The 11415-nt window shown below is 45.9% G+C and overlaps 1 protein-coding gene across 1 annotated transcript; it reads right to left on the reverse strand.

The window, feature by feature from the left end:
- Positions 1-3494: 3494 nt before the first annotated feature.
- actr2a (actin related protein 2a) lies at positions 3495-11211 on the reverse strand. The gene is made up of 9 exons (XM_076991869.1): positions 11053-11211; positions 9796-9906; positions 8028-8243; positions 7471-7543; positions 7112-7248; positions 6361-6510; positions 5979-6124; positions 5692-5824; positions 3495-5253 (listed from the first exon to the last, which is right to left on the reverse strand). The coding sequence occupies exons 1-9, from the start codon at positions 11098-11100 to the stop codon at positions 5083-5085; spliced, it is 1185 nt and encodes a 394-aa protein (XP_076847984.1). The 5' UTR covers positions 11101-11211; the 3' UTR covers positions 3495-5082.
- Positions 11212-11415: the final 204 nt, after the last annotated feature.

Here is an 11415-nt window from a genome sequence, read left to right on the forward strand (position 1 = left end):
TTGAACCATTGCACTGAAAATTAAGGGCTTTTTTAAGAACTCATGATCCCTCTAACAAATATACAGAACTGACTGAAAGGAAACTCCAAAGGTTTTAGTACACTGATATAAACAGCTCAACACACCAGTTGCGGTGTTGAGTACCAGATATCATTAAGGACCAAGTACAAGTAAAATGATGTGCGTGTCTTAAACTTTAGGATGGAACTGGAAATAGGCTCACATTTACCAGAATACTGATTCAGGGTCAGCTGTTGCCTTGGCATAATAATTCTATGTAGTAACTCAAGTTACATATACACTGAGGAACCTGAGCTCACATCAGCAGTTTCCTCACTTTTGATAAATATAGGACAATTTATCTCTCACATAGCCAATCCTGCACCTGGTGATCTGCTGTCCTGCAAACATCTATATTTGGTCAAACACACCCGAGTCTTGATTTCACCTGGCCTCAGGCTGGCAATGAGACCTTGTTTTGTGTACGGTCACCTCTACCACAGTTTAAGCCTGAAGGTGGACACCTCCTGCGCCCTACATACCCAGTCCAACTCGTCAGCTGATGTGCTGTCTTTTCTGAGCAAAGCTCAGGTGTGTGGAGAATTCTGAACTGCACAGGGCCAGGCTGATTGAGGGGCGGGGCCAGGCTGATTAGGGAGCGGGGCCAGGCCAGCTGCAGTGCTATGCGAGGTGTGTTGCATACCACTGTGGCGCCGTGTTTCCGAGTGCAACTGAGCAGTAAGAGCAGCAAGACCTTCTCCAGACTCCAGACAAGGATGCGTGTCGGCACACTTCCTACAGGGCTGAGAAATACCGCACATGGCGTGCACCAGGAAGTCGTGCGAGACACATGACAATTGTGGTGGGAAACAAGCATGCAACCGTGCGAGTGTGTGTGCGTTTGATACTGTCAAAGTCCGATTATGAAAGCCGATATAAACAGCACGGACAGGACAAGAGGAAAATAAACGACGGAGACTTGGGAGTAGACGGAGAGACTCTGGCATCCTGCACGCTTTCCCACACAGTCTAGGAGACCTTGAAGAGGGTGTGTGTGTGTGTGTGTGTGTGTGGGAAACAGAGTGAAGGGTGTGCACTGCACAAGTGTACTCCCTTTGTTTGCTGAGGGTTATCTGAATTTATCTGGCAACCAATATGCCAGTGACCTCCAACCCCAGTCAATAGAACACTGCGCCATTAGTCTGGAGGCAACAGCCAATCAGAAATCATAATATGAACTGTTTTTGCTGACCGCGGATCATTGGTTGATCATCCTGCTCAGTCATTCTGAACTACAAGGTCCCTTTCAGATTAGCCCTGCACATGTGAAACTGAAGGTCTAGAAGGTCTGGCCACTGACGGGAGACGCTCCTTCAATCACCTCCAGTCCCTCAGCACAGTGGTGTGGAGAACGTTGTCCAACGTATCTTGAGATAGAGGGCTGAAGTTTCCCTGAACAGTGGCAGGAGATCGTAACACACAACTTAGGTTGTGGAAGTGCATGAAGCTGGACTGAGGAGGGAGCCTTACCTGCGGATTACCAAGACACTCGAGAGAAGCAGTTAAGAGGAAGGAAGGGGACACACACACACACACACACACACATTCTAACTGTAGACATTGTGTCACCCCAGAATCCTGTGTACTCAACAGATTAGCGCACGTGTTGAGGCTTAACGCTGGGAATTGTCCATCTCCAGTTCTGACAGTTCTTGAAGTTCGGTAGGAGGAATGCGGAGATGAAAAAAAAGGGGGGGGGGGGTGTGCTCTCCAGATGGAAGCATGACAAAGATGAAGAACACATGCTATACATGTTGAAACGTTTAGTATGCAAAGCTTCAACTGAGCTCTCAGTGTGCAGTATGGAGTACGAGGTTGCAGATCTATTGTGCTTATAGTATGTACTATATGACCATTATTGCTGTCTGGCCTTAATTTCGACTGGCCCCATAGAGTCTGACTGCATCCACTTGTTTATGCAGATGAAATCTGAAACAAACGCGTACACAGCACCCTCAGATCCACACACAACGAGCATGCACGTGTATCCTCAGACACACAGACCCCTGGAACAAATGCTAGCTAATTTATAGATCTCCAGGGAGAGAGACCGAGAGAGATGTGAGAAATAATAAACTTCTGTTCTTGCTTTTCTCTTTCTCGTCTTCCTGTGCACTCTGTCCTGCTCCATGAGACACAGATTAGCAACACACACGCACACACACGAAAGCTGACTCAGGAGTGCCTTTGAGATATTTGTCCGTTGTAGTACTCTATTTATGAGGCATGAGTTTGTGGGTAGTTTTAGGTAGCTGACATAGTATTAGACTTTCATTCTGATAACATCTCAGTGGTTAGAAATATCTTAAGGTGTTGAGAAAAGCTCTTTGGAAAAGCTCATTAATGTACAGTAACATTGGAAAACTGATCTGATGCTAGTAAAGAGGAAATGATGCAATGTTTTCAAAAGTCAGCGATTGGACACCTGATAGGATAAGTGGATTGGGCAGTGGACAGCAGAGCCAACTGCTGGTTTTTTCATCTACACAAGCAACCCCCCCCCCCCCCCCCCCCCCCCAGTTGAAGTTACTTAAGCAACATGTATCAAGATCACATGTGAGAACATTAGACAGAGAGAGAGAGAGAGAGAGAGAGAGAGAGAGAGAGAGAGAGAGAGAGAGAGAGAGAGAGAGAAAGAAAAGCTGGGGAATTAGTAGTATTGGTCCACCAATAAATTCACAGAGAAACCATCCCCACAGCAAGAGAGGCGAGTCACTGGGTGAGACAGCACAGACAAAAGTTGTCTATGCATATCCTGTCCTGCCTTCTAGCTATACATTCCATTTATTCTTTGGATCTTGGAGCTCACTGTATCCACTGAGAATTGAAGGAGACGTCCAAGTTATACACTGAGGAAAGAAGAAAATATTCTTCAGGCTGTTACCATGGATACCATCACTGGCGGTCACTGTTCGCGCATGGCTATGGTTTCATTCCACGCAGGCTAAAACACGCACACACACGGTTAAATCTACTTTAAAAAATAAGCTGCATCACAAATTTATAAATCAATTTTCTTTATTTAAATCAGCTGTTTGGCAGTACGCTACAAACAAAACAAAAACAAAAATCCAAAATAAGAAAAAGACAGGACATAATCCATCCACAATTACCACACTTGGCACTGCATTCCCGCTCGTGAATAAAACTCTTGATATAGCTTTCTAACCCATTACAAATGTGAGAGGCTTAAAGACAGCAGGCAGTTCAGTTCCAGCTTTACGCGGACCTTCCACAAAACATCACGTGTTTTACTATAATTGTTATTTTAATGATCAAATTTATTATTATTAATAGCAAAACTGCCAATCACACGAGCCACAGCGGGTTGCACCCTTAGCGAATAGATTAACAATAGTCCAAAGTTAACATGGTTATCAGTGGACAGCTATCGCCATCCAGCACTGCGCGCTCGTATCATGGCGTTTAGAAACGTTAGCCATGTTTTGTAGTTTCTCTGAACTGTTTTTATGGAGGAACTCGTTTTTTTTTTTATTTCGTTCCCTCGTTACGAAAACACGCTAACACCGAGTTCGTATTCCCTGCTTGTTTACGCAACGGTTGCTAAGGCGCCATAGTCTGATACAACCGAACCGTGCTCAGCAAAATGAACCGTATCGACATGGAAAACACATTAAAAAAAGATGTAAGAAATGTTTAGAAATACGTGGCTACGAAGCAAAAATAGCGCAATGTCTCATAATCGCCCTGCGAAGAGAAAAAAACACTATGCAAAAAAGCAGTTTGGGCCAAAATTTTTGATAAATAGTGATGGGCATTCGCACACTGATGGTGACGAAGTAGCTGCTTAACACTACTGTATTACAGTATTACAGTGCTGTAAACAGTATTACAATACTGTCAACACCACTAGCTGTTTAATTCAGTGAAACAATATCGCGAACGGATGTATTAGTTAGCTAGGTGAGCTTTGCTGAAGACGTTAGCCTAGCCCTCTTCCCGTGGTCTTCGTTTTAGCCGCCATTTTGAGCGCACCGACGCTAACGTCGAGTCAAAACTGTTTGGAGTTCAGCTCCTCTCTTTAAAAGCATCGGCGGACACATCCGAACAAATCGACCACGATGCGCAAAGGCGTATAAGGCCCGTTTGACCCAAACGTCCTTAAATCAGGAAACAACATCCTTTACAATTTAAAAGCCACGTGCCTGTTAACACTAGCAAGCTAGCCAAGTGCGAATGATGATTTGGTCCAAATGAGCAAAGGAACAGACCCAATCTTTGCACTACACCTTACCACACGCTGTTAAATTCAATGCACTTGGCCTAATACACTACGGAGGGTATTAGAGTGTCATTTAGCCCACAGCCAAAGTGTGCACCTTCAATAACAGAAAGATAAACATACAGAAATACATATATTAAAAGCAAAGACAAGAAAAGAGTAACACATTTTACATTTAAAACAACCTGCCATGACAGGATGCCTTTACATATTTTGATACCATCGGCCTTAAATGAGACGTTCGTTGTCGTCTTCATACACAAAACTGTTAAACATTTCACTAACTCGGCATGACGAATTTTTTTCTTCTTAAACACACGATTACTGTCTCATCCATATGTCCTTCAAAAAAGTGATTTGTGGAAATATACAGACAGACAGACGAAAACAGGTGAATCACACCCATGTCTAATTGGAGAAGTGAGGGGACCGTATTCTATGATTCATTTTGGCAGCATAAACAAGTCATTTTGAATACAAGATTTTTTATTCACCAACATTTTAACTGTGGTCTAGCCCTCAAAAGGCAGAGGTAACCTTTGTAGCTGTTCAAATTGCACCAATGGCAGAATGAAGTTTTTTTTTTTTGACTGCAACTGTAAAATTCAAGTATTTGACTATTATTATCAAGTATATTCTGCCAAGTGCTTCCCCATTAATACACTGCCAAAATGCCACCCTGTGTGTGTGTGTGTAAGTGAACTGGTGTGTGTAAAGTGTATGTGCATGTTTCATTGTGTCTAAATGCATGTGTGTGTGTGCGTGTATGTGCGTGCGGTTTATCTGACGGTCACCCCTAGTTTCTCTAGCACACGCACACCTTTCTCCTGGTACTCCTCTCTGGTCATCCAGAAATTATCTTTATCCTTCATGATATCAGCCAGCACAGCTCCGCCCAAAAACACCATGTGTTTACGACGAGGAGGGTCCTCAATGCGAATCTTAAACTTCTACAGAACAAGAGAGAGAGAGAGAGAAGGAGGGGCTTATGTTTGTGTGCTTTACACACTGTTAAATCACTTCCATTAACAGTGGCATTTAGTAGAGAAAAGTTCACAAACATCTTGGCATGCACAACCCCCAGCATGCAGAGACAAGCCTGTCCCCTTTGAAAGGGCAGTAAGCGTCATCGTCTGACTTAATAGAGAACTCTGCTTGGACACTGTAAAGCTATTTTGTTTACAGATTTGTTTACAGTTGTTTTGTCTGGTCCCCGTTTGAGCTCCATCCTTAAGTGGAGATGAACCTCAACAACCATCTGTCACGAGGTTTGGCTTAGTGTGACCATGGAAACATGAGCACTGGTGCCACCTGGTGGTGGATGCTCAGTGTGACCTCCTGCACTCCCTCAAAACTTAACAGATTGGCGAGATGGTGTATGTACTTACCGAGAGCTTTTCCACATCGCCCTTGAGCACCCTCTCCAAGTAGAGCTGCTTGAGTTCACGCTCCAACCGTGACGGCAGACCAGGGTACATCGTAGAGCCGCCCGACAGCACGATATGCTTATAGAACTCAGCCCTGAGGGAGGGAGGGTGTTCATATTTATCTCAGATAAATATCTCGGCACAAAACTGCTTCGGTCTCTTCGACCCAGCAGTATGTTTATATTTCGCAGGTCTGCGAGGTTCTCAGGTAAAGGGTGCTCAGGCTTTGCGTAGCCATGGTGACCAACCTGGTGTCGATGTCAGCTGCCTGGATGGTGTTGAAGAGCAGCTCGGCCACGCCCACCCCCTCCACATTGATCAAGTGTGGCTGGAAAAGGGCTTCGGGGGCTTCGAAACGCTCACCCCCCACTTTAATTACTCTACCATCTGGCAGCTAGAGAGAGAGAGAGAGAGAGAGAGAGAGAGAGAGAGAGAGAGAGAGAGAGAGAGAGAGAGAGATTGAAAGAGCAAGTGGGGCAGAGAGATTGCATGAGTGAACAAATCGGGGTGTATATATGAGAACATGTGTAAAAGGTGCAGAGTGTGCATGATTGAGCAAAGTGTGTTTATGGGTGTGGAGTGGGTGAGCAATTCTAAGATAATGCTATGAGTGTGTGTGTGTACACTCACAGTGTAAGACTCGACCAGCACAGTGGTCTCCAGCGCCAGTTTCTGCTCCTGCTCAATGTTGTAGCCCACATAACACAGCTTCTCCTTCATCATCCTCACTGTCTCAAAGTCTGCCGAGTGGTTGAAGGCGTAACCCCTCAGCAGCAACAGCTGCACAGGAGCACACAGAACAGGGTCAGAGAGGACAGGGTCAGAGAGGACAGGGTCAAAGAGGACAGGGTCAAAGAGGACAGGGTCAAAGAGGACAGGGTCAAAGAGGACAGGTCTCTGTGGCTCCTTTTCCCGAGTCACTTGTCAGACTCTCAGCATGCGCCAAGGTGTGTTTGTGTGTGTGTGTAACCAACCAACTACACACCGTGACGACAGCCACTTTCTCACTCCATTAGTAATGCTAATCCAGGACAGGACCAGCACTAGCTCACAAAACTGCTTTAATTGTTCATGAGTGTGATTCCACATTTAAAAAATTTCTTTGAGATTATGGTCTATGTTGTCATGATGGTAATAATTACTGCTGATTGATCAGCTGCACATTCACAATGTAAACATCACAACACCATCAGGTCATCATCAGAGAGTGAACAATAATAATCAGACAGTGAACTGTAGTCATCAGAGAGTGAAGTGTATCAGAACTGTGGTCATTGTCAAATGGTGAAGTGTAGTCATTATCAGACAGTGAAAAGCACATGGTCAGCATCCATACTCATAGTGCCATACTTATAGATGAGGTAACTGTGCGTGCGTGTACCTTGATGAGATAACGTGTGATGTCTCGGCCTGCGATGTCCAGGCGACGTGTGAGATGTGGGAGAGAGAATCCCTCATACACAGGGCAGATATGAGTCACACCATCACCAGAATCCACAACCACACCAGTGAGGAGACCTACACACACACACACACACACACACACACACACACAAATGTAATATAATGAAACACAAAACTAGCTACTTCAACAATGCAATTTTAACAGCACAAACTGAAGCCACAGGACACATCTGAAGCATTAATACAGTGATGACAGACAGATCTGTGTAGTGTGTGTGTGTGTGTGTGTGTGGAATCAGGCCCAACACTGTGAGGAGAGGATGAGTAACTAAGTACCTTGAGCGTAGAGTGTGAGCACAGCCTGGATAGCGATGTAAACACCAGCAAACTGGTACGTCTCAAACATCACCTACAGAGAGTCGGGAGGGACAAAATTCACAATCACAGAGGAGGGCCAAAAGTCAAAGTAGAAAACCCAAGCTGAACAGACCCTGTGTGTTCTCACATGTCATTTCAGGAAAGGTCAGTTTGATTGGGTCCTACTGGATTAGACTAATTAGAGCTAATGTTCATATTTATGGGTAAATACCGGTGGGGCCTGCCTAACCTCATTTGCATAATGCCAACTGTCTCCCTATTAGCCTTCCTTAAAAATGACCGTTAATGTTTTGAGAAACGTGTAAAAACACATACCTCTATTTTTATCATTTAAATTTATTCTCTGTGAATTGTAAATGCATGTATATATAGTCTCAACACTGTGCACCTTACTTGCTTTAATCTTATACTTTTTATACCTTCGTGTTATAAATGAAGGTATAAAACCAAGAGAGATGCTTTAAATCTCACTCTATGTGTATAGCGACAATAAGAAGATATTCTACTCTACACACCTCAATGATCTTCTCGCGGTTCTTGGTGGGGTTCATGGGCGGCTCCGTCAGGAGGATCTTGCAGTTGCGAGAGTCTATGTTCAGCTTCTCGGGGCCGAAGGTGTAGTCCCACAGGTGCTTCATGTCGTCCCAGTTGCGCACGATGCCGTTCTCCATGGGGTAGTTCACCTCCAGCATGGAGCGCAGCTCGCTCGCCTCGTCGCCCACCATCAGGTCCTGACGAGGGTCACAGGTCAAAGGTCAAGCAGGTTGGTAATGCAGCAGATGGAAAAGTCTCTCTGGACAAATTCAGTCAGGCTCATCATTTCAGTCTGCTGCTTCCCCTCCTCTTTTAAACCCTTTTAGTAGTTCAGCAGTAAACACACAAAAACTACATCTCCCATAACTCCTAGCGATGGAGTCTACAGCCATTAAATGTTCTAAAGCCATCATATTAAACTGACTTTTTTTATAATTAGATTTGGTTTTTGAACATCAATGATTATTTTATGATTTTAATACACAAGAACACACGAGTTTAATGCGAAGGAGCACGACTCCTCCAGAGCGCCCCCTTGTGGAAGATCTTCAGTGTGTAGAATGCATGAGAGAATGAGTCGGTTAAATGGGCATCAGTAGTGTGTGTAATCATGTATCATGAACTTTCTTGAACGAATGTAAGCTGAAAGACAACAGTGAAGGGTGTGTGACCCCGCCTCCCCACACCCCACACACACAGGCCATGGCCTTGCAGCCTTTCTAATGAGCAGAGGTCTGTACATGTTGGAACACAGTAGTGATGTGAGGTCATACAAGGATGACATCACCAGGGTTAGTAAACTGTAGGGCAAGGTAAAACTCTCAAAGTGTAAACATAAAGGTGTCGGTCAATTACATCATTAGTATGAGCCTGTTAGGCTCTATTGCTCTATTATTAGGTACCATTGTTTCTTTACCAGAACAAAAACATTTCTTCAAACAGGCCATCAGTCAGTCAAGCTAAGACGCAATACATGCACACAAACTGAGAACCCACACGCGTTCAGGCACTCACCACCACCCTGCAGCCCTAGGTTTGGGGAGGTTGAGGACCAGAAAGAAGAGGAAGAGGAAAAGAGAAAGGGTAGAGAGAAAGAGGGATTGAGGAAAAATGTTTTAGAAACAAAAATAAACAAAAACAGCAGCACTAACTGATTTCAGTCAAGTTGTGCATGCATCACCAGGATTGGTGCAGGCAGGCAGTCAGATTGGTTTATATGATGTTACTTTCCAGTAACTTGGGTATAAACTTCTGGACTCTGTCTGAGGGTGTATTTGTGGGTTCAGCAGTGGTCCACATCGCACATGAGAGAATCCAACCTGCTCCAACCGCCCACTGAACTCTGTGCCAAACCACATCTCCCCTCTGGCCAATCCTGCGTGCTACAATAACTGCACACGTCTCACTGGGAACACAAGCTGCTGCTGGAATATTATAATCCTCTTTACCATTAGACTCTCCCCTGGAGAACAGGGGTCACATAGGTACAACTGACTGAAGTGCACTAGAGTGACAGATCTTACTGTACTTGCACTGCAAGCTAAGGAAAAAGGGGGGAAGAATTCAAAGTGATGCTCCCTCCATTATAGCTTCAGCTACAACATGTTTCAGGGTGCAAGAATAACAGAGTGGGCTTGTGGGATGCTGGTTTTTACCTTGATCTCAACATTGTCCCCTCTAGCTGCGGAGTAAATGATGGTGGTGAATCGGAGGGAGAGGTGTGTGTGTGTGTGTATGTGTTTTGTTTACCTTGATCTCGATGTTGCCCACTTTAGCCGTGGAACGGATAATGGGCCTCCCCACGAGCGCCGGGAAGATGTGCTCAGGAAAATTAGAGCCCGCATAGCCGCACTTTACAAACTAAAGATGGGGGAATAAAAGATTAGAGAGAATGGGGTCATTAATCTGTGCTCTAAATAATAACGAACGGCAAATACATTTCTTGCAAGCAAAGCTCGCCTTAATCTTTTCACGTTCATCCACTTACACACACACACGCTACTGACTTTGTGGAAGCTATCCCCATTACCTGTACCAACACCTGTACTCATCCCCAAAGGCCAGCAGTGCACGGTCTAATGAACGAAGCTCTCAGCGTGTCTAGACACGCAGACACTTGTGTTGCTCAACTGGGTCACATTATTATTTGGGTTGCTCTAAAAAACAAAACAAAAAACACCCCTATGGCTTTCCAAAGCTAAAACAACCGATTTGCGCAGCACCAAGTGTAACTTTAGTCCCCCCCGTGTGCAGATTCGGAGAAGTTCAGACTTCCTGTGTGAAGGCTGCAGTCTGGGTTACACGAGCCGCCCCCTCATCAACACACTGCGCCTTCCTAATTTCGGCGGAACCGCGGGTTCAACAAACACAAAAACCCAAACTTCACGGCGGTTTCGAGAGGGTGAAATATCCGACATAAGAGCCGCCTGGTCGCCGGTCCGTTATCCGTGCGACGGGGGCGGTGGAGGCCGCGGCTGAAGGGACTGTGTGACTCTCAAACTTCCTCCTGCTCCGCCAGACGAGGAAGCTGCCGCGACCGAGCGACGAATCAATGGGCTCGCCGTGTGGCCGCTCAAGACCGACCACGGAACTGCCATTTTCATTAAACGTGTCCAAAATATAGTCGTTCATTCCGTGGAAACGACTTGAGCCACAACGACGAAGCGGCTCGAATATCAACATTAGACCGCAGCTGCGGACCGACTACCACAGTCGGGGCGCTAGCAGCGCGGCTAACGGGTGGCACCGAGCAGCTACACCTCGCCGTTCACTCAGCGGCCGGTGGCGCGTTGAACGTGCCGCGACTACGGCGTCTCGTCCGGCCGCACCGGCGTTCAGACGGACACGCCGCGCTGCTCCCGCAGGCGCTACCCGCCCTAATGGCACCCACTTCCCGTTTCACCAGCCCGTCCACAACGGCAACGTCTCCTTAAAACGGCACTAAAGAAACCCGGAGCCGCGCGTTTAGTCCCACGAGGACGTGCCGCGGGCCCCTTCGACACTCACCCCGGTCCCGTTGTCACAGACCACCACTTTCCTGCCCTGGCTGTCCATCTTAGACCGAATCCGAGAATCCGCCCTGTCTGCTCGTCCAACTTCGCTCGGCGAAGGCGGTAAGCGCCACCCAGCTGCTCTCGCGCCTGTCTTCCGGGTTGAGCAGCGGCGACGTGAAAGCGGAAATGTTTCAAAATTAAAGTCTCCAACAATGACGGCGTACCCGAACGATGTGACTGCAGCATTTTTCCTTCAAATACGTGTCATAACATCGATCGCTTGCGATTTAATTTTTGTACAAATTCTACTGTGTATTAAATATAAATTATCTTTGTACGTACTGTTAATGCACATTTCCCAGAAGGAGTTATAATT

The sequence above is a fragment of the Brachyhypopomus gauderio genome, unplaced genomic scaffold, assembly GCF_052324685.1.
Source record: "Brachyhypopomus gauderio isolate BG-103 unplaced genomic scaffold, BGAUD_0.2 sc86, whole genome shotgun sequence".
In the NCBI taxonomy this organism is placed as follows: domain Eukaryota; kingdom Metazoa; phylum Chordata; class Actinopteri; order Gymnotiformes; family Hypopomidae; genus Brachyhypopomus; species Brachyhypopomus gauderio.

Coding starts and splice junctions, on each gene's coding strand:
- actr2a (XM_076991869.1), bottom strand. CDS start 11,100: ATGGACAGCCAGGGCAGGAAAGTGGTGGTCTGTGACAACGGGACCGGG. Junction 9,907..11,052: donor TCTGTGACAACGGGACCGGG/GTGAGTGTCGAA, acceptor CCCCATCTTTAG/TTTGTAAAGTGCGGCTATGC. Junction 8,244..9,795: donor TGGGCAACATCGAGATCAAG/GTAAACAAAACA, acceptor GACCCTCGTCAG/GACCTGATGGTGGGCGACGA.